The following is a 24,202-nucleotide window of genomic DNA, read 5'->3' as shown; positions in this document are numbered from 1 at the left end:
GAATCAAGGTACTAGAGAGTGGGTTAGCATTATACATTTCCATCTTACAAATAGGTTGAGGCCAGGGAAATGAAGTGTGATGGTATTAAATGTGGAGCTGGGATTTTCTCTCTAAAACTTGTTTTGAGAATCACAAAACAAGTTTTGTATTTTCTCATTGCGTATTTTATATGGTTTGTTTATAAATAAGCTTTACAATAAACAAAGAATTGATAGTGGGATACCCTCCCCCCCATCAATTATATTAGTCTTAATTGAAAGTAATTAAGGACTAATATTTTCCTGCCTTCTTCATTTGGGAAGGGGGGGCATTAACATATTTTATTCACATAATCCTCCCCCAAATCATTCTTATTTTTTTACTTAGAAGTCAGTCTCAATAGCCAGTCTTTAGTTAGACTCTGACAGAATTAAATCCTACATTTGAGATGGACAAAATAAATTCTGTAATTGGTTTAAGTTCACATACCTATTCAGAAGCAAGACCTATGTCTTCAGGGACACCTGAGTGGCTTATGGTTGAGCATCTGCCTGTGACTCAGGTCATGAGCCTTGGGTCCTGGGATCAAATCTCGCATCGGGTCCCCACAGGGAACCTGCTTCTCCCTCTGTCTATGTCTCTGCCTCTGTGTCTCTCATAAACAAAATCTTTTTTTTTTTTTTTTAAGACCTATATCTTTAGGACTGAGTTATTTTTGTTACCTCTACTGTTTGTGTTGCTTCTAATAAAAACCAGGGTTGTTCGATCACTGCAACCTTCTAGTCACCTTTCTCCATATGTTTAAGGTAGAAACTGTTGGTGACGAAGGAAGGCTGAGAGATTTTGACTATTATTTTGTCACAAATTTACTTAGTCGTTATTCTTGTGTATTGGGCAGTGCTAAGAAACCAGAGTAATGTTTACTAAAGTGATTGGTGAATCAGATCCCACATAGAGTACTGTCCTTATACCCAACCATGGTAAAATGTCCTCGAAATAAGTAAAATTAACAGAGATCATATGAATAAAGACATTATATTTTACTTAAACTGGTATATGTATAAGTATATTATATATCACCTCTTACCTGATGCAGTTCATTTCTTTGCTGTCCTGGTTGCTTTGAATCTGTAGTTACAGATACTAATTTGCAGTAGTGATTTCTATACCTCTTAAAGTTCTTTTTTATTTTTTATGATAGTCACAGAGAGAGAGAGAGAGAGAGAGGCAGAGACATAGGCAGAGGGAGAAGCAGGCTCCATGCACCGGGAGCCCGACGTGGGATTCGATCCCGGGTTTCCAGGATCGCACCCTGGGCCAAAGGCGGGCGCCAAACCGCTGCGCCACCCAGGGATCCCTACCTCTTAAAGTTCTAATTCTCTATTTGATTGTTTTTGTTTCTTTTTCCCTCAAAAAAGATGGCATATCTCATTTTAATTAATGTGAGGACTTCAGAATAATCTTCAAAAATAACTAGAATTATTCTAGGTTATTACAAAAGCAGAAACTTCTAAAACAAATAAGGTTGCTTTTAGATCATGTGTTGATGGCAGAAATTAAGTAATTTTGCAAATACAGTTTATCTTTTTAAAATTAAAATACAGTGCAGTTCTTTCAAGACTCAGAAAACACTAAAGAAAAGAATGATGAGCTTTGATTTTTTGTTGTTTTTTTATGTTAATTATTTTTGCAAGGAACCAGTGAGACCTAGAAAAATTTGTTCTGGAAAATGAAATCAAATGACAAGTGAGACTTTGTGTGTGTGTGTGTGTGTGTGTGTGTGTGTATGTATATATATACATTAAATATATATACACACATTAAATATATATATACACACATCTATATATATTTATCTTTTAAAATAAAAACTTTAGAGATAAAATATTAACTATTCTTTTAGCATTAATTTCTTAATTTGTCATAGTGTTTTGTGCTAGACATAAGTTGTATTATTAAGTAGTTTTTTATGAGAATGTCATGTTTTTTCCTTTTTTGGGTGTGAATTTATATTCTTTAAGACTTAAAAGCAAGACGTTTTTATGAGTTTGCATAAATATATATATATTTTTTAAGTAAAAGGCTCGTTTACTACCTAGTTTCTCATTTAAAAAAAATTTAGAATTATTTATTCTTTTTCTTATCAAGGCATTGCTTCAGAGTTTGGAGTTCGAGGTTATCCAACAATTAAGCTGTAAGTTGAGTGTTGTATGTTTATATGTGTATTTTTATTAGTTCACTCTACTTACGTTTTATTACATTAATTTCTGGTAGCTTCCTTGAAGGATTGAAAATTTGGGTTTAGCAATTCTTTCTAGGTACAGCATGTGATCAAAGAGAGAGGGACTGCATCTTCCTGCTTTTCTGTGTATTTAAGTGAGTGTGTTGTTTACGACTAATTCACCGAATGCGCTGAGTGCTTACCGTGGCAGGCATCGTGCACACAAGATGTACAGCTGTAAAGTATGGAAGCCCTTTTACCCTTGAGGAGCTCAAGAGTGTATTCTGCTGTATCACCTGAATCCTGTCTCCTAACAAAGTTTTACTTTTCTATAATTGAAATAGTCTTAATTCATTAGAGAGGAAAGAAAGAGAATCAAATTGATGGATTTAATTCTAATCTGTAAGTGCTGACAAAGTCTAATATAAAGTGTATGTAAGTTGGGAGAAATGGTATGCTAATTCTAAACAATTTATCTTATAATCATTTTATTGAGTTTATTTCTTGAGTTTCATTCTTATTTTGGTAATGTGCAAGTTGAATTATTTTAAAACTTATTTTTTTTTTTTAAAACTTATTTTTATAATAAAGTAAGCTTTATTTCGGTGTTTCAAAATCTCAAATCTCAAAATTTGACTATTCTTAATTTTTAATTTCTTGGGTTTTGTGTTGACTTCCCCCTTCCCCTACCTTTAAAAAATGTTGCTCAGCCTCTTTTACTTGTGTTAAGTAAAATATCCTTTCTGTTCTTTTTGTTTAATCATAGATGGTCTATTGTACTTTCACATTTTTTAAAAATCTCATTTACACATCATTGACAGACTTTTGAAAAATTATCTTAATTTTCTAGAATAAGTGTTTTATGCATTGTTCTACTCTGTAATCTTGGAGCATATTTCGAGTTCCTTTGATGTTGTGTTGCTTAAAATTTGTTTTCTTAATACCAACGTACTATTAATTCTCTATCATTTTTTTTTACTAAAGAAGATAGTAAGAAATACAATGCTTTGACAAGCTCTTGACCATGAATGCGTACACTTTTCAGGAGGTATCAGATACACAATAAACTATTTTCATGTAGTTTTAATAAAATACAACCTTTTTCTTTATATTCTAAGTTGTTGGTCCCCTGAAGTCAGTTGCCTACTATATTTTACATGGTTACGCTACTTCTCAACTCTGCATTTACTATTTTACATACTATAATTTATGTAACAATAGTGATTGGCATTAACTATTAAGACTATTTCAACTATTAAGTTGAAATAATCTAAGCTCTTATCCTTTTTTTTCTTTTTAAGATTAAAGGGGGACTTGGCATATAATTATAGAGGACCACGAACTAAAGATGATATTATTGAGTTTGCTCACAGAGTGTCTGGGTAAGTTTTTATTAGAAAGGCTTTTTTACTATATGGTTACATTTCACAGAAGCAATGTCCACAATAGCCACAATATGGAAGCATCCCAAATGTCCATTAACAGGTGAATGTATAAAGAATGGGAGATGTGTGTGTGTGTGTGTGTGTGTGTGTGTGTGTATTCTATTGCATACATATATACAGATATATCAGATATATATATGAGCAATATTCTATTGCATAGCCATCAAAAAAGAATGAAATCTTGTATTTGAAATAATGTGGATGGTACTATGTTAAGTGAAAGAAATCAATCAGAGAAAGACAAATATCATATGATTTCACTGATATGTGGAATATAAGAAACAAAACATGAACATAAGGATAGGGAAGAAAAAATAAAATGAGATGAAATCAGAGAGAGAGACAAACCATAAGAGATTTTTAACTCTAGTAAACAAACTGAGGGTCTCTGGAGGGAAGAGGGGTTGGGGGGAATGGAGTAACTGGGGGATGGGCATTAAGGAGGGCATGTGAAGTAACGAGCACTGGGTGTGATATACAACTGATGAATCTCTAAATACGACCCCTGAAATTAATAATACACTACATATTAACTAAATTGAATGTAAATAAAAATATTTTTTAAAAAAGATACTAATACTTTAAAATTAAATGCAGTTTTGGAACACCTGGGTGGCATGGTCAGTTAAGCATCCAACTCTTGTTTTTGGCTCAGGTCATGATCTTGGGATCCTGAAATTGAGCCCCATTGGTGGTTGCTGTGCTGAGCATGGAGCCTGTTTAAGATTCTTTCTCCCTCCCTCAGCCCCTCCCCACCATGTGTACACTCTTTCTCTCTCTCTAAAAAATTAATTAATTAAATAAAAATAAAGTTAAAAGTATTTTAAAAGACCATATTGAACCTGTATGTTTTTAGGTTTAACATAAATGACATTTGTTCATTTATGACAAAAGGTAGGCATATGTAGCATACTGAAATAGCAAACAAAAGGAACTGTGACTTGTATTATATATTTGTTAATCTCACATTAAATTCATTTCATACGTGGAAAAAAAATTTTCCCCAGTTTTCTTATTTATTTTTTATTTTTTGAAAGATTTTATTTTTTTATTTGACAGAGAAAGTGAGAGATCACAAGTGGGGGGGATGCAGCAGAGGGAGAGGGAGAAGCAGACTCCCCTTGGAACAAAGAGCCCGTGCCAGGCTCAATCCTAGGACCCTGGGATCATGACCTGAGCCCATAGCAGACAATCAACTGAGCCAACCAGGTGCTCCTCCCACTGGATTTATTAAAAAATATTTTATTCATTTATTCCTGAAAGACCAAGAGAAAGAGAGGCAGAGGGAGAAGCAGGCTCCACACAGGGAGCCTGACACGGGACCCGATCCTGGAAACCCAGGACCTCGCCCCAGGCCGAAGGCAGGTGCCAAACCACTAAGCCACCCAGGGATCCTCCCCAGTGGATTTTTTAATGCATTTTCAGAATTTGATTACTTCTAACAATCTTATGAATTGTAATTTTTATTTTACTACAAATTTGTTTTTATACCGCTTCATTTATATCAACTTATTTTTCTTGTTAACTTAATTTCAGAGTTTTTACAAGAAACCCCACAATATTATTGTTCTGAATAGACTTGGGCTTTAATCCCTGGCCTGTGATATTGGAAAATTCTTTTTGGATACACCTAAAGTACTTTCCCTGATCTGTCACATGCTGCTTTATGCTATCTGTGAGATATTACTACACATTTTGCCTAGAATGTGACATAATTAGAACCCACATACTTATTTGAGTTACTGATCTCTTGAGTTTTTACTGCTAAGAAATCTATAAGCATTTCCTATTGGTTTGAATGTGATGATTTTGTATTTTAATCTACATCTATCTTGCGGAGCTATAATGAAAGTTGGTGCTTATAATTTATTCAGTGCGATTATGTGGAACTTATTAAAGAGAACATTCGGGGCACCTGGGTGGTTTAGTGGTTGAGTGTCTGCCTTTGGCTCAGGTCATGATCCCGGGTCCTGGGATCGAGTCTTGCATCTAGCTCCCTGGAGGGAGCCTGGCTTCTCCCTCTGCCTGTGTCTCTGCTTCTCTCCATGTCTCTCATGAATAAATAAATAAAATCTTTAAATAGATAAATAGACCATTCATCAAAGTAGGTTAACCTATATTAACTTTGAAAGTATAAGTATTTTCTTCTGAGTTTGAATGGGATACATTGATACTTTATATAGCTTTAAAGTGAATTGAAATATCAGGATGGCGGGGATCCCTGGGTGGCGCAGCGGTTTGGCGCCTGCCTTTGGCCCAGGGCGCGATCCTGGAGACCCGGGATCGAATCCCACGTCGGGCTCCCGGTTCATGGAGCCTGCTTCTCCCTCTGCCTGTGTCTCTGCCTCTCTCTCTCTCTCTCTCTCTCTCTCTCTCTGTGACTATCATGAATAAATAAAAAAAAAAAAAAATTAAAAAAAAAAAAAAGAAAAAAAAGAAATATCAGGATGGATTTGTTGAGTGGCCTGACATTGTATGGCTTAAATTATTTGAGAAAAGGCACAGAATTAGGAAAGATCTTTATTCAAGTTTGCAAAACTTACTATATAATTATCACTGTATTTCCTTATCAATTACATATTTCATTCTATTTGCTTTCTGAATATAAATTTTGAGATGACTTTATATTATATGAGGGAATTGCTAGTGAGATGTCCTTTATTCCCTGTGATTAGATTAGTCTTCATTTTTGGAAATTTTTAATGAGTTTTATTTTAAGCTTATGATGGCCTTCTCCTGATGTAACTAGGGAAGACTCTGTTGCAAATGAAATTTCATGACTCCGTTCTGGGGTTGCATCACTTAGTAGTTAATTACTGAAGTATGAAAATAGAGGCCGGAGTGGAGTGATGCAATGCGTCTAAGGAATTGTGCATTTTGAAAATATGTTTGCCTTTGCAAACTCTGTGTTTACTCTTTTTTGCAAATTTAGTGGAATAAAAAATCTGATCATATGGACCATGCCTCTTTTTTAGTTTTTTAATAATATTTTGCAAGTGATGTTTTGTAAAAACCTTGATGTTCTTCCTTTTACTTGGCTTTGAAATATCTTGTATAGTAAAACTGTAGAGTTTTGTTTTCTTTTTATGAGGTCCTTATGTGCTATTATGATTATCATTTTCAACTTTATTTTTTCTGAAAAGAATAATATACTTGTGAAACATTTAGATCTTAACCTCTATAGGGTATTATAAAACTAGTATTTAAATGGCCATAAATCTTAGCATAGTATAATTATAATTTCCTGAGATAGGACTTCAGTGTGTTACTGTACATGATCTTATGAAAGGGAAAAAAGAATTCTCTTATGGATCATTTTGTTTTTAGCTAAGGACTCTAAATGGATTATAGGTCTGTCTTGCCTGTCAAAATATTGACTAAGATGGTATTCTTTAAAGGGTTGTATTTTAAACTTAATTTGTTTTTAATTGATAGCTTAAATTGGCACTTTATTTTCATTATGTGAGTACAGTAGTAGTCATGGGCTAAAGTTTCATTAGATATATGTTGATTGGGTGATGACTTAAAATGCAGTTAATACAACATTAAAACTTTGTAACTTCAGATGTAAATTATATACTGTCTTATGTTCAAGTGCAGATTTGTTTTTTGTTTTGTTTTGTTTTGTTTTCAAACAGGGCTCTAATTCGGCCGCTTCCAAGTCAGCAAATGTTTGAACATGTGCAAAAGAGACATCGTGTATTTTTTGTTTACATTGGTGGAGAGTCACCTTTGAAGGTATCAAATGAGTTTATTTTTTAAATTCACAAATACAAATGTATTGTAATTTAGTTTTCTCTATTGCCAAAACTTGATCCAAACTCAGTTATTTCACTCTTATTGGAAATATTTTAGTTCAATCTAAGCATTTTTCTAACAAAAACACTTTCTTATTTGCCCTCTATTGTTTGCCTTCATAAAACAGATGATGCTTGCTTTAGTATTTCTTTTGTTAGTGACAGGGTTATTCAAATTTTGCTTACTTTTTAGCATTTTTGGCTCTTTGTGACTATGGAGTGCAGTCTGAATGTAAACTTTTGAAGATCATTTTGCATGCATGTGTTTATACATGTGAATCTTCCCGTAACTATCAAATTAAATTAATATGAATTGAGCTTATATTCTTTATTTAGAGGAGTGTCAAAATATTAAGTATCAGTAGTCTTTTTGCTTTAGAAACCGTATATTTCATTTGCTGCTTATATTCCATCGTCTTTTCACGTTAAAAATGCTTATGGCATCAAATTGGTATGATATTGCTGAGGATGATACTACTTTCTCTGAATGTTTAATGAGGAATAAATTCTGATTTTAATGTTTAAAAGTCACCTCTTTTCTATTTGTAACTTCACAGGAGAAATACATAGATGCTGCTTCAGAATTAATTGTATATACATACTTCTTTTCTGCCTCAGAAGAAGTGGTTCCTGAGGTAATGTTTAAAATTGGATTTTAATGACTTAATTCCACTTTTTAAGTTATTACTTGATTATATTTATCAGATTTATTTACTGTCATATGTGTAGAAACAGTAAACATGTTATCTCTACTTCTGGCACCAGATTGCTTATTGTTAATAAGCAAATACCACTGGATTCATAGCATTTAGTAATTATGTTTATTATGTTGATTATTTTTCTTTTTAAAATAACAGTGGTAGTAAGAAGTGAGAACTCAAACTATTAAATTGGTTTATAAGTAATGGAATGGTTAATGTATTTATATCTCTTAATTTATAGATGCTGCTTATCTCATCATGTGCCATGCCCTGTATTAAGTCCTGAATAGTTGATGACAAGTAGGATCTTCAGGGTCCTGATAGGGTGGAACTTACATTCTCACGGGTAGAGGAAGTGTACTAAATGTTAGTGTTGCAGGTTACATCTTTTGGGTCCTTAGACTGGGGATAGTATTTTTCAGTAAACAGATACGTAAACAGGATATAACTGCCATGAAAAAAGAAGTAAAGGAGCATTGTGATAGCAGGGGCATGAGAGTAGGTGACTTCTTTGGATTGGTTGATCAGGAAGTGTCTGGGAAGAAAATATTTGATTTGGGATATATATGATGTGAAGGAGCCATGCAAAGATCTGTGCCCAGAATAAACTAGAAACAGGGAACAGATAAGAACACTGCTGGCATATTTGAGAAATAGGTAGTAGGCCAGTGTGGCTTGAGAAAGGAGATAGGAAGTAGGCAGAGACCAGTGAAGACCTTGCAGGTCATGACCATGCATGTGATGGGATGAAGTTAGTGAAGGATTTGATCCGACATTCATCTTAAGGACATTTCTCTGCTGAGAACAGAATGAATTGGATAGGGAGAAGAATAGATCCAGAGAGATCAGTTGAACTCTTGGAGTAATCTGCAGAGTTTGAGCTTGGAGGTTTGTAAAGGGATGGGGGGAAAAGTGAAAGCATTGTTGTTTTTTAGAGATGGAATTGTTTGAGCTTGCTGACCCGGAGGAGCAGGGAAGAACCAAGGGTGACTCTTTGGTGTTTGGTTTTAACAACTGGGTAATTGGTAATGTTAATCTATGAGCTTGGGAATACTGCAGAAGAAACGAGTTTGGGAATGCGGGAATGATCAAGAGCTTTTGAATTGGTCATTTTAGCCTGTTCAGCATATTAGTTAGACATCCAGATACAAGCATCAAATTCACAGCTGGATATAGTGGTCTGGCGTTAAGGCTCTATAAACTTCTAAGACATGGGATGCAAATTTTTAAGCAAATAAATGGGCCCACGACCTAAAGATTGCAAAGGAAAGTAAGAGGAAAATAACTGGAGAGTAGGAAAACAAGATGGGTAGAAAGCCAAGATAAGTACTTTTAAAAAGAGGATCAGTTGTACAAGACACTTGGAAAGTGATCGAGATGAGTTGAAGAAAGTAACTATGATACTTGTACATGTGGAGGTTATTGGTGGTTTTACAAGAAGTACAGGTGCCTCATTGGTGTGATTTGAGAGAATGCAGGTAAGAAATTGTAAGTTACAGGTATAGACTTCTCTTTGGAAAAGTTTTCCTGAGAAAGGAACCTGAGAAATTGCAATAGCTGACAGGAAACATGAAATTAATTGTCAAGGCAAGCTTTTTCCTTTTTAATCAGTATAGGTTACAAAAAATCAAAACAGTTTTTTCCCACAAAGTTATTTCATATTACACATTTGATTAATTTTTGTTTGACATTTTTTAATATTTAAATATTTTTAGAAGATTGCAGAATCACTTAGAATATATATGTATAGTGCTTCTTGCAATGTGTACGTAAATGTTTATCTTTTTTCTCATAAATGTTTATCTTATAAATGTAATGTATTCTGAAATGATTTTCAGTTCCTTGGGAAAACTTCAGACAGATCTGGTCAGCTTAAACTCATTTTTAGGTTTACTTAGTTTGGTCTCATAAGTTATTTGCAGTATTTTATATGTATGCATTTCTTTTGAAGGGGAAGAGAAGATAGGGTGGGAGGAGAGCTAGATTTGCCATTAGATTCTCAAATAGATGCCTCAAAAGGTTATGAAGCTCTATTCTAAAATGTCTTAAGATCTCTCAGTGTGATGTGAAGGCCTAGAATGGATGGAATCTAGTTCTAGGCCCAGGCCGTTTAGTCCATTCTCTTCTCCAAAGCCCAGTGTGAGAGGCGAGAATGTACACTGTACCCTCTCCTGTGAAGCTGTCCCAGCAGTTTACTGGGAGTGCACCAGAGGGCACCTGCCTCCTGGGCCCTGACACCATCTGACACTCTCCCCAGTCCTCGAGTAGTGACACATGTCTTAGATCAGAATTCTAGGGCCTGGAACATCTGTGTGGTTGAGCATAAACAGTATCTGCTATGTGGGCACACTTTTGCTTATTATGTGTTGTTTTTTTATTATTGACCTCTCAACTAGTTTCCTCAAACATTCCTTAGTTATTCTTGCAAATCTCAATATTTGTCATCTCTTTTATAGTTCTGTGTATATGGTTGTAAAAGTCTGCTAAGGGGGAGACAGTGTTCTTTCAGGGTAATATGAGGATTTTTACTCCCATAGAGAATTTTCAAATAAGGACAAAACCCATGATTTTATATTCTCCCCCCCCCCCCATATTTTTAGTTTTAATGTTTGGTCATGCAAAGCTTCCTTAGCTTTACAGCTAGTGTTTATGAAAGCCCTCATAAATATGTTAAGGAGATATAAAGATGAATTGACATAATTTCTGACTTCAGGATATTTAGAGGTGAATGGAGAAAAACAGCCTGCAAACAACTGTAATATAAGATAGTAAGTTTAAGGAACAGAAAGCAAGAGAAAGAGGGATTCAGAATATGTGGAAATTAAAAGCTGCAAGATTCCATCTCTGTAGTAATGTTATGATGTGGCCAACTCCGGCATTGAAAGAGAGGCATGCTGGATGCTCTAAAATACTTCCAGAGCACCTTTGTGAATGAGTTGACAAGAGCAGATGAGCAGAGGCTTACTTGATGATAGAACCTTACCTAAAAGCTTTACTGCTGACTTTCAAATAGTTATTTTTGTGATGCTGTACCATTTTTTAGTAGTCATGTAAGAGATCATTGTATATTAATTACCTGAAGTATGCCTCCCATCTTCTCCATACGTCAAGGACAGCCATCTTTATTTTTATCCTGTTGGCAGTTATTTTTGTTTTATTAGCTATCAGTTGGTTATTTGTTGTTACTTTTCACTTATTACCACATCATGTAATAATTCTATATGGCTCACCCAATTATATCTCTTCTGTATGGAAACTGATTTCTTTATAATTTTAGTATTTTTTTTAATTTTAGTATTTTTAAATAATTATAGCACAGGTATAAGAAGCAGGTACCTTCTGACATAATATATTATTAATTGCCATTATAAATTCCCATTTTTAAAGCCAATTTACATTTTAAACTTGCTCTCACGTATGTTAGTGGATCTAACTTCCCTAACTATGGTGAGGTGGAGACTCCGTTTCCTTGATTCACAGAGAATGAAGCCAACTCCCCAGGACAGCAATGGAGTCCATGCCACAAAGCCCAGGAATGTTGAGGAAGGACTCAAACCTACCCAGTGCTGATTGTTACCTTAGCCACTGCTCCTTAGCCACCTCAGAGTGTGTCTCCTACTGTACTTCTTTGATATCTTTGGGTCTGTTACCAACTCTAAGAATATTCTGTGGTTTTCACACTAACAAACAGCACTGGGCCAGGAGATGTATAAAGAGATAAACCTGTCCTTGGATGAGGTTGGATCCCTGTGCTCTTTTTAACTGTAACGGTTTCGTTCTCGTGGTTTTTTTTTTTCTGGCATCTTTCATTACTTTTGAAATCATAGTTACCAATTAAAATTTTTTCAATGATACAAAGTATTTACATATCTGATTTTTGCAGTATGTGACACTGAAGGAGATGCCAGCTGTGCTTGTTTTCAAAGATGAAACTTACTTTATTTATGATGGTAAGTTCCAAAGTTGTAACTCATGTAAAACATGTTAAAATTAAAACACTGTGGCTATTATAGGACTTAGGTATTGATGAAAGATTTGGTAGATGCAACTACTTTTTGCCTTTCCCATTAGTTGAATGACAGATTTTTTTTCCCCTTCAACTTTAGTTTTAACATCTAATGTGTTTTCTGGGTTCTGCCTACAATGATTTTTTTGGAGGGGGTTGGTCAGGTCATTTGACTTTTGAGACATGAACTCTATGCAGTTGCTGTTATTTTAAAACATTCAAAACTATTCGTATAAAAAAAGGGATCTAACATCTTAGACTCCTTTTTTTTTTCAATAGAATAACTACCTGCTGTTATAATACTTAGTAAAATTCACAAAAATTTCTTGGCATCATCAAATACCTACTTCCACAATCCCCAAACTGTGCAATGAGGTACCTCAGGCCAGTGTAGCAAAGTCACAGGGGCTCGAAGAGAAATTTTAAATATAAAGGGAAACAGTGAAACTCAACATCTATTAGATACCATATAGCCACCCAAAAGCAAAAGTGAATGCAAAGTTATGCCTAATAACCTTCTTTGTAACTTTCTAAGTTACAGTTTAATAAACTAGACACTTCAGTTTATTTCTGCTAGTTGCCTTTGAAATACTCAATGCCTTTGTGTGGCTTTTTGTTACCATGTTGGAGAGTACAGATATGGAATATTGTATTCATTACAGAAAAATTGTAGAATGTTGTTATTTTATAACAGAAAAGAAACTATAACTACTTGAGAGCTGTAAACTTTGGATTATGTAAATAATTCCAATGAATAGAATATCTAATAAAAGGAATATTCTGATTTTTTTTAGTAAAATGAATATTTTAATTATTTTAACAATCATGAAGACAGCATTTCTAAAATCTCCTGTTTTCATTATTTTTAAATAAATGTCAATTTAATTTTTGCTGTAGTGGAACAACTACTATTTGTTATATTTTATGCAGCAGGTACTAATTATGTACGTGATATTTTCATTTTATCCTTGCCATGATCTGGAAGGGTAGATAGGTAGATGAGTGTCCTGAGATTATGAAAGAGATAATTAAGAGTGTTAGATAAGATAACAGATGTATAATTAAATAACAGGTTCATTCATTTGCTCACTGGATACTTATTGATTGTATTAGATATTGGGCTTGAAAAGGAAGTGAAGAGGAACTTGGATATATGAAAATAGGAGAAAGAAAATAGTGCATATCTGCACCGATTCTATCCATTTGCTCTTTGATTACTACACTGCTTGAATGATAAACACTTAGCTTATATTGTCTTATTTTATCATTAAAACCATGCTTTTGAGATCAGTATTCTTACTATTTTACAAGTGAAAGGATTAAAGAGGTTTTTTTTCTCTCCCCCAGGTTAAAATAATTGATAGTATAATCAAGTGTCTGCTTTCAGATCTCCTGTTCTAGTTCTCCTATGAGTTTATTAACACTTCAGAAAGCCACTTTATTTTTGGAACAAGCCTGATCATATCTGTTTAGATGTAAATATGTTCTTTAATCATGGCTAAGAAAGTGCACCTCCTCTTCTCTCCACATTTCAGATATGCCCTCAGATGTGCCCTCCCTCGAGTGCACAAGAAGATGGGTGAAGTATCTGTAGCTCTTGTGAGGGACCATCATTCTATAACATGCAGCAGTTAGTATTTAGATCTGCCCAAAGTCTTCAGATAACACACAGAATTTATCTTGAATGTTTATTCTAATGTTTAATTGTTGTCATGAAGTTTAGAAGCTTTGGGGTAGGGACTTAGAAGGATAGTTTATTTTCTGTATTTCAGATATATCACTTGGTGCCATCTTAAAGCATTTGCTTTTGACGTGGAATAGGGATTGTGGCCCCATACTCAACTCCTAGTTTTATGCTTATTTTTCTAATTTGTAAGTCCAAATCCATAAATACTTTCAGATTCATATTATATCACTTATTTTATAGGTTTGGTAACTTGAAAATGTTTTGTTTAGCGATGCAAGTGACAGAAAAAGCACATCTTCCAAGAAATCATTAAAATCCAGTCTTCCACCAAACATATTGGTAGCCTTTTACATTAGCTTCTTTTTTATGCAGTTATAATTGTTCACAGTTACTTCAGAATTATATTTCTAATCAGGACATAATATTTCTCTTGATATTACACATGTTTTTTATCTGCTTAGCAGGAGAATTATTTGATGTTGGAAAAAGGCTAAAATACAATGGCTTTAAATGTGTTAGTTTTATATGTGTTAGTTTTATATATGAGAAAGGGTTCTAAGCTGAGGAAGAAATGTCATAAAATAGAGAAGAGCAAAGAAATTGTAATAAGTTACAATACTGCCACCATTCAAGGATAAATGTCAACCCAGGATAGCCATTTGGTAGGAATGTTTGCCTTCATTTGATCATTCTGTCAGTTTTTTTCCCATACTTTGTGTTTTCAAAGCTACAGTCATGCTGTAGTATTGTTTTGCAACCTGCTTTACTACTTAATTATTAATTAAAAAGAATCTATAAATGAAGAGTCTTCCTCATTATGTACCAAAATTGTTTAAATTTTTTCTTTTCTAGGGTCTTTCACTTATTTCGTATATTTTTATTTATCTGTCTTGTGCTGTTTTTAATGATATTCTAGTAAAGAATTGCTTTGTGTATTAATCCTTTTGTACGTCTCATTGTTTCCTTAGAATAGATCTCTAAAAATTAATTTTATGAATTTAAGACTATGATTGTGTCAAGGCATTTTATACATATTGCTAGATTAGAACATTATAAACATTTTAAACTCTTATTTGCATATAACTTATTAGCTTTGTTTAATTTTTAAGAATACGAGGATGGTGATCTGTCATCTTGGATCAACAGGGAGAGGTTTCAGAACTACCTGACTGTGGATGGCTTCCTCTTATATGAACTGGGAGATACCGGTAACAAGCGTATATATACAACTCTCCATCACTCTGCATGATTTTTCCTTAATTGATTTCTTAAATCTGATTCTGTGGGAAATAAATCTTAAGCTCTCTTTCATAATTTTATTGCTTTTTAAGACCTGAATGCCAGTTCTTTTTCATGAGAATAGACATTAATATTAACAAAGAGCAGATGTTTGTATGGGAAGCAAAGATGAGTTAGAAAAGATTTCCTAGTTAGAACTGAAGTGACAGGAAGAGCAGAGCCTAGATAATAAGGAAATGAGAAGAAATAACCAAGAAGCTATATTAAGAGCTGATTTTGTAATAGGAGTTGGGATACAACTCCTCACCACCTTTGAGGCCTGCTTTTACTTGTGACGAAAACATGGGCACCACACCACTGGCATATGATCAAAAATGATGAGCAAAGTAAATGTATTTATAGATGCATAAACAAAAGCTAACTATAGGGTCTCAGATGCAAACTACCAAAATTCTAAGAGGCCTAACCATGTAAGTTTTAAGAGGAGGTGTTTTGTAAATTTATAATGAATTACAGTGGAGAAATCATAGGTATTGTCACATTTGTTTTCATTCATAACTTCATGATAAGTGGGATGGAGATACGGTTTTAGATTTTAAAAATGGGAAAATTTTGCTCAAGTTTCATTTTCTTTGTATGAGAAGTAGTGTGCATAGAGTTCCGTCTTTGTGATTTCTTGCTTTTGAATCTGATTAAGAATACAAATTAGAAATGCTCCAATAGGTTCCCATGTTATTTTCAAACTTAGGATATTTGTTCTGACTCCTGAGCCTGCTTTTTCATGTTCTGTGTCTGGTGACATTTCTATCTTTGCTTATTGCTATAGAGAGAGGTGTGTGGTAGTTCAGTATTAGAAGTCGGTGTGAACACTGTCAAAGATTGTGAGTTTATTTTTGGATTTTTACAGACTGATGCAAAGGGAAAAGGGGAACAGAGGAGGAATACAGTAGTTTCAGTAGTTTTGCTTTCAGTTTGGTAATCATAGGAGACAGCATTACCTTGAAGTAATTAAAGTAGACAGCTCTGGCTCTACTCGAATAGTTCTTCTCCCAGATTAATTTGGAAAGAAGTTGGCTATGGAATGTTCCCTTTTCGTACAACATAATTGCCCTTGTTCCGTTGTGCTGCTGTGGCTCTGATTCTGCTCATTGTCCCATCCGGCTGCTTACCTCATAAGCACAAGAGATCCTGGCTCTGGGTGGCTTCAGACATGTCATGTTCTTTCTCAGAAGCGCTGGTGATGGAGGGTCCCTGCATCTTCTGACCCCCACTTGAATCTCCCATCGCCTCACTCTACCGTCTTCAGCCATACTGACTTCTCCGTTTTCTTAAAAAGGCTGTGCACTTTGTACCAGTGCACCTTTATACCTGGAATGTATATATACCTGGATAGTTTATTTTCATTCATCAAAGTCAGACCAAATACTACTTCTAAGGACAATCTTTTACTGATCCCCTCAAACTACTTATGTTTACTCTACAGTACTCTCTTATAGCACCCTGTTACTTTCCTTTGGAACTCTTCTCATTGTTAACCGTACATCTGTTTGTGTGTCATAAATGATCTCTATTTGTCTGTTGTTTTCCCTACTAGACTGTGGTTCCCACTCTTTCAGAGATGTTGTGTGTGTGTGTGTGTGTGTGTGTGTGTGTGTGTTCATCACTGCAGCTAAGTCTCATAGCTAATAAATGTGCCTCACAGCTCTTCCCCCTGGCCTAGACCAGAACATGCATACTGAAATGCAGCATCTGGTCTTCTTACTCCCAGGAGCAGTACTCTGGTTATTACGTCGTGCTGTCTCCTAGAGGATATTAGGAATGGATGTGATTTATGTTGTACATAGGGTTCAGTAAATTTTGAATCAGTTTTGTTCTGTGTATTATTACTAGCAAGTAGTAATAGCATGTAAAAATCTTTCTCTTGTTAAAGGTCATTCTTTTAGAGCTACAGTAATTAATAAATTTCTTTTATCAATTAATAATAAATTTATTTCTTAATATCCTAGCTTTTGACAAAGTATATAATTTAGTCAGTTTGTCAGTAGTGTGAAAACAGTACAATTTGAATATATAAATTATTAAATATTTACTATTATTTACATTTGTGGGATGGGAGGTGGGAGGGAACATCTCACTTTGAATTGACTAATTCATTGATTCATTCTACTGTGCGTAACATGTAGGATAATTGGAATTAAATTCTAGAAATTATTTACTAATTCCGATTCACAGCTACAGTAATAATTGAAAAGTTTGTATAATGAGGGCTATTGAATTTAGATATGTCATTCTTAATTTCAGGAAAGCTTGTGGCTATTGCAGTTATTGATGAGAAAAATACATCAATTGAACACACCAGGTATAGTGTTTTGAAATAGTTTTAAGCTTCAAATACCATCTAATTCAGACTTTACATGGCTTCAGATAAACTTGATATGGCATCTTCCTTTTCCCCACAGTATTAGATAAGGCAGCAGATATTATAGTTGGAAAATGATAATATATTTTTGAAGCAAAGAGATGAAACATTCATGTGTTCTTTCACAGATTAAAGTCAATTATTCAGGAAGTTGCTAGAGATTACAGAGACCAGTTCCACAGGTAGGTGCTTACATTCAGGAAGATTCCTTTATCTTTCTTTAATTATGTAATATAATAAAACAAAAGTAGTACTATTTTATACTTTTAAAGGTGAATCAAGATACTGAAGTGAATTACTGTATGTTACATTTCCATATGAATTATTTGGACTTGGTATTTGTTGACGTATGTCATGCAAATAAGATTTCCTTTATAATTTGTATCATACTTGCTTTACGATAGGATTTGGGATACATTTGTGGTAAGGAAATATGGACATGTACTCATAAATTAGAGATTTAAGTTAAATTGAGTAGTCACAAGTTATAGACCGATGATTATAACAGGAATTCAGAGAATAACTTTTTGTTTATGCCAAGTCATTCTTTTTTTTACTGCCATAAGAGACAGTCAGTATAAATTTGTTACAATATTTAATTGTTATTCCCTTTTTATTCTGAGTCTTCTAGTGATACAACAGTGGTATATGTTTATATTTCTCCTGTTCCATAGTATGAACATCTTCTTATTTGTCCTTTTTTAAACAGAGTGGATTTAATTTTTCTTAAATATATATTACTTAGAAAAGCTTATGTTGCCCTACATTTTAAATACATGGAAAGTAGAAATATCTTAGAATTTGTTTAATTTTACTCACGTGTATTTGTATCTCAGAAGCCAGTAGAATTCATACTCTTTTCTACATTTATTTCATATAACTTATATGTTGAACATTTACAGTGTTTACATGCTAACCATACCCTGAAGTTCAGTTCTTGGTTCATATTTACCTTGTTTTGTATCTAATGTCACTCTCTCTCTCTCTCTCTCTCTCTCTCTCTTTCTCTTGATTGTTGTTGTTGGTTAGAGATTTTCAGTTTGGCCATATGGATGGAAATGACTATATAAATACCCTGCTGATGGAGTAAGTAAAGTTCTAAATGTTTAAATGACTGCTGTCAAATCTGTCAATTTTTAAGTTTCTGTTTTTGAGAGATAAAAGCATTACTAGGTGGGAAGCAAAAAAGGAAGTCTACATATATACAAAGCAGATATCCTCCCATCAGATATCTCACTTTAGTTTTTAAGTCTAAATTTGAAACACATTAAACTTTAATATTGTTCTATATTAAAAAATACCTATCTCTAAATTTCATATATTTTGGAAAGAAGATAGCATTCAAAACTTTTAAATCTTGTAGTTTCTGTTTAACACACATCTTACCATAAGGTCAGTTTCAGTGAGTAAATGTAATTTAAGTGGAAAATCTTTACATTTAAGTATTAACTGCTATATGAGAAGAATTAAGAAAGTATAAATAACTTTATAGGGAAAATATACAATTTTAAAATAATTCCATCAGTTGTGTTTATGACATAAAAATCTGATTTGTCACTTCAAAAAGTTGTTAGAAAACATTTAGCATATTTATACTAAATTAATTTCAAATAAGAATCTACTCGATGCAGTAGACCCTTAGTAAGGGTTTACTGTATATCACACACTGTTTAGTACTGTTGACACAGAAAAAGAGTAGAGTTCCTCCTATCTTCAAAATGCCTGTAGTCTGCTGGGTAGGACAACATAGTAATTGCAAAACTGTATGAAAAATTCATTGCAGTAGAGGGTTCTGGAAACAGAGTGGCTCCCACCACACCCCAAGGCACATAAAAATGGAAGGGATCAAAAAAAAAAAAAAAGGAAGGGATCAGAAAATGCTTGCCAGAGGAGGCAGTCATTAAGAGAAGTTATTTTAGGCAGAGCACTATAGCACACAAGAGGTGATAAGGAAATGGGGCTTTGGAGAGAATGGGGCTGTAAAATAGCCCCTGAAGTGAAGATGGGGAAAGCTCACTAGAGACAAGTGACCTTGTCCAGCGGTGTTGAGGTTCCATTTTGAGTTCACAGCATTGTGCTCTGTTTTGGTGTTCTCTAGCTTTGCTTCGCAGCAAAGGTGTGGCAGTTGCCTTCATTCACATTTTAGGGTATTATTCCATTTTCCAAGTAAGAGCACTGAGGAAATACAAACCAAACTTAAAACCCCAAGTAACATTCATAATTTCCAGTTAAAAGCCTAAAATTATAAAGTATTTTTATCTCTGTTCATTTATATTTATTATCTTCTTAGTCCAGTAAGAATTTGAGAGTGTTTACCAGTGATACAAAGTAATGTGATATAATATATAACCAAGGAATCAAGACAAAGGAAAATAAAATAAAGGATCTGTATTATTTTAGGTATTTATCATTTATAGGTCATTACTGAAGGTACTTGAAAATTTTGGTCCTGAATAATTTAAATATTCAAGAGTAGAAAAACATTATTTACATATTTCCTGTAGCCTGTAAAGTAACTTGGTCATAAGGAGTATGGCAGACCTTATATAATCTCATAAAGAGGGGGACATTATAATAGAAATATATTTTTGATAGGATTTTTACAGTATATATAGTAGGGAATTCGACAGAACCATTTCTTACAATGTCCTTCAAGGCAAGCCAGCATTCAGTAAAACATTGTAAAAGGCTGAAAGAATTTGGGTCCAAGAGACAACTCCTTGATCCAGGATGATATTCGGAATATATACAGATGGATGGATATTCCTTCATAAGTATGATTGTTAATGTGAGTTGTGAGATAGAAATTTTGAGTTTCAGTTGTGGTCCAAGAACAACAGTAATCTCTACCACCAACACCTTGTTGTGTTGTTTTGTTTGTTTTTTATTCATATTTTGCTTTTTTTTTTCTTTTTCAAAAGAAGAGAAAGCATATGATGATGGTTACGTGATTATATTTGAAAGTCCTTATTGAGCACTTAATTCTGTGACCGACACTGGACTGAGTGGTCAATAGGTATTTTTTAACTTTTACAATAACTCAGTAAGGTGTAAGTACTATTATTATTTCCATTTTATATAGATGAGGAAATTGAAATTTCTTAGAAGAAACTCAAGGAAGTTAAATAATATGCCAAAGGATGCCCAACAAGTAAGTTAAAGAGATCCAGTTCTCAAATCCAGATCTCTCTTACTCCAAAGCTCTTCTGTGACATTAATATTGTCAGATAAATAGTAGCATTTAATAGGTATTGATGCTGAAAGGGGTCTTAACGTAGGGCAAATACATGATATTTTGTAAGATAGTTATATGGCAGCACTATGTTTTTTACGTTGTCTCAAAATAAATAGGGTACTATCAGACCCTAGATTTGTTAAATATTTCGGGGGGGGGGGAGGTGGTTCTTGTGAATGTAATTAAGAGGGAATAGGATGAAATGATATTTTCCCTTTCCATCATTACTCGAATTATTGAATTCTAGTTCCACTGTGTATTTAACTTTTTTATAATATGTATTTTTATAGGCAGGCCAAGTTCTGATCTATTCTGTAAAAATGGATTTTTTTGCTACGTATGCATTATAACTAATAACTAAACTGCTATAAATCAAAAAGTTGTCTATTCTTATGAACAAGAATGAAGCTAAGTTTTTTTTTCTTTTTTAATTATATAATCACCTTTGCCTAATAATAATTCTGGATAATCAACCACTCTAATACCCAGTGATTTCCAGCTGTAGTCTTTACTTTCTCTCACTTACCTGGGCTTGGCTGATATTGCCTGGGCACAGATAGATATGGCTCCAGACTGCCACTGAGGTTCAGGTCTGCAGTCTTTGCATGTCCTTGATCCTGGAAGGATATTTTCCTGGGAGGTCATCATGTGGCAGTCACAGAAACACAGGCAAGCAAGCCTACCCATGCACTCACATTTCAAGCCTCTGCTTGAGTCACATCTGTTACCTTGCCCTTGGCTATACGTCACATGGCTGAACCCAACATATGAGGAGTCACATGAGTGTGTTTTGCCTCCCTGGGAGAAGAGCATTGCATGGGGAGAGTAGAGAATTAGGAGCAAGAAAGCCATCTGCTGAACTCACTCATGTGGTGATAATACAGTGGTGTGAATTGCTGCTACTCTAGAGTTTTGTACTTTTACATAATATTTTCATATAGACATACAAATAACCTCAAACCCATGTGTAGGTTACATACAGAATTAAGCACTTCTCTTCCTTTTATGACTGTGCAACAACCTATCCTTGGAAGGAAAAAATAATTAGTTCAATTAAATGGCCCCTATTAGTAATGTTTTGTGTCTGCAAACTGAATTGATGTCTGGTACATCAGTGAGCACTTCCTGAGGATGTGTTGGGATGTGTAGTGGGATAGTGGGAGTTCAGAGAATTTGGAAGAGTGTCTATTGAACACAAGGTAGTGTGCTGAGTGTTTAAATTGGAGTTTTCTCACTTAATTTTTACCATATAGATACCCTCCTACTACTCCCTTTTATTCACTTATAAATGACAAGCATGAGGCCTAGAAACCTGACTTATGGGAAAGCTCCGGGCTCAAGCCATGTGGCTGCAGAGATGGTGCTCTGTCCTGTCTTGTTTCCCTAGTACCACTTACCCGGAACGGGCTGTGTGTGACCAACACTGGTGGTATGTGGATGGCAGAGAATAAGATTGCCCAGAAATTGGTACTTGATACATAATTTTTAGCCTTCAGTTTAAGCAAATATTCAGCTCTCTGATATTATATATTAGAATATATTCTTTCACTTTTTTTTTCCTTAATAAAGAAGGAGAAGGGGAGAGGGAGAGACTTCCAGCCATTTCCCTTCTGAGTGCAGAGCCCAACGTGGGGCTCGATGTCATGACCTTGAGATCAGGACCTGAGCTGAAATCAAGAGTCAGATGCTCATCAGCCTGAGCCACCCAGCGCCCAAGAGTGTTTTTGGTATAATCTAAATTTAGCTATTTTGGTTTTTTTTTTTTTTTTTTTTATTTATTTATTTATTTATGATAGTCACAGAGAGAGAGAGAGAGGCAGAGACACAGGCAGAGGGAGAAGCAGGCTCCATGCACCGGGAGCCCGACGTGGGATTCGATCCCGGGTCTCCAGGATCGCGCCCTGGGCCAAAGGCAGGCGCCAAACTGCTGCGCCACCCAGGGATCCCAACTATTTTGTAAACTGATGGACAATTTGAAATTTTCTTCATGTGAGCATGTGAGGGAGGCAAAGCCATTAATGCAGCTTCCCCCTTTTGTAATTATAGTTACTTAGATACAGTATAAATGAATATCAAAATACTTGTCATCTCAGTGTTTAATGTGTATTTTGATTCTTTTATTTTTCTGTTTCAGTGAACTCAAAGTCCCAACGGTGGTTGTACTAAATACTTCCAACCAACAGTACTTTTTACTAGATAGACAGATCAAGAGTGCCGAGGACATGGTGCAGTTCATTAATAACATCTTGGATGGCACAGTGGAGGTGAGTCGATGACTCATTTCAAAGGGATGGTGGGAGGAGGAGGTCGGGGAGAAACAAACTTTCTTTTCCTCCTCTGATCCTGGAAAGAAGAGCAATCACCTGGGGTGTGAGGGGCAGTCCTCCCCACCTTGCTTGTCTCCTGTCACAGACCCACATTCTGAGAGACATAGAAGGTTCTCTGTGAAAGATGCTGCTCATAGCTGCAAAGGTCTCCTTTAGGGTTATTTGGAAGACATTTTTGATTGTCACAGTGAGTGGGAGGTGCTATTGCCATTTGGAGTCAGGCTATGGCTGCTGAGAGGTCTTCAGTGTGCAGAGCTATCCCAGGAGTGAAATTTCCTGGCCCTTAACCTTTCTGGGTTCAAGAGTATAATTGGATTAAGTTATTCAGATTGCTTTTCTAAGAAAACCTGTGTATAAGACTACAGTTTCTTAAGGAAATGTACTGAGAATCAGAGCTTCAGGGGAGAGTTCCAAATCCATTTATATAAAATATTTCTCAGAAATAATAGACAGTCTTAGCTTTCCATTTTTTTCTATAAATCTTACTGTAGTGTTATTCAAACTGTGGATTGCAGTCCATATTATAGGGCCATGAAGTTGCCTCAGGACATTGTGACCAGCATGCATCTTAATTCAACAGACAAGAATGAAATAGAAAAAAGTATGAGACTTCTAGGCTTTTATGAAGTTAAATTACTATTTTGTGAGCGTTTTGTTTCAGCTTTTACAAACTTTGTTTGAAAGTTAGCTCACAGAATAACAATCATTTCTTTTTAGAAACAATCACATAGTAGAAATTTTTTAGTTGAGAAAATAATACTACTTGAAATGTGAGTGAGAATTCTTCTATGTGTGAGCTAGTGAGACCCGATTCAAACTGTTTGACAAGGAGAGGCTCATATAGTTTGGGAATTCAAGCACTGAGCCAGACTTCAGGGATGGCCAAATGCAGAGATTTGATATATTTGCATCAGAAGTTTTTCTCTCTGCCTTTCAGCACTTTTGAGGTGAGGGGAGGGCCATTCTTGGGGAGACTCTCCTTAAACAATCACAAAGATGTCCTACAGCAGTTATTGTTTAACAGGCTCAGCTGAACTCCAAAATCGGGCAGGCTTGAGATTGAATTCTTCAGAAGAGGATCAGAGTGTGTTCACACAAGAAAGCAGGGGACAAAAAAAAAAAAAAAAAAAAAAAAAAAAATTGTG

General features: G+C 34.7%; 1 protein-coding gene across 3 annotated transcripts in view; it reads left to right on the top strand.

The window, feature by feature from the left end:
* TMX3 (thioredoxin related transmembrane protein 3) overlaps positions 1–24,202 on the top strand; it is a 44,501-nt gene that overhangs the window by 15,297 nt on the left and 5,002 nt on the right. For all 3 annotated transcript variants that reach the window (XM_041739447.1, XM_041739448.1, XM_041739449.1), the window contains 10 exons: positions 2,129–2,174; positions 3,503–3,583; positions 7,285–7,384; positions 8,001–8,078; positions 12,028–12,094; positions 14,947–15,045; positions 17,378–17,435; positions 17,624–17,677; positions 18,525–18,581; positions 22,865–22,994. In XM_041739447.1, the coding sequence (XP_041595381.1) occupies positions 2,129–2,174; positions 3,503–3,583; positions 7,285–7,384; positions 8,001–8,078; positions 12,028–12,094; positions 14,947–15,045; positions 17,378–17,435; positions 17,624–17,677; positions 18,525–18,581; positions 22,865–22,994 (770 nt within the window). The remainder of the gene's footprint in view (positions 1–2,128; positions 2,175–3,502; positions 3,584–7,284; positions 7,385–8,000; positions 8,079–12,027; positions 12,095–14,946; positions 15,046–17,377; positions 17,436–17,623; positions 17,678–18,524; positions 18,582–22,864; positions 22,995–24,202) is intronic.

Source organism: Vulpes lagopus, chromosome 24 (assembly GCF_018345385.1).
Source record: "Vulpes lagopus strain Blue_001 chromosome 24, ASM1834538v1, whole genome shotgun sequence".
Lineage (NCBI taxonomy): Eukaryota > Metazoa > Chordata > Mammalia > Carnivora > Canidae > Vulpes > Vulpes lagopus.
Note: the sequence above shows the minus strand (reverse complement) of the source record. Positions and strands in the feature narration are given on the sequence as shown.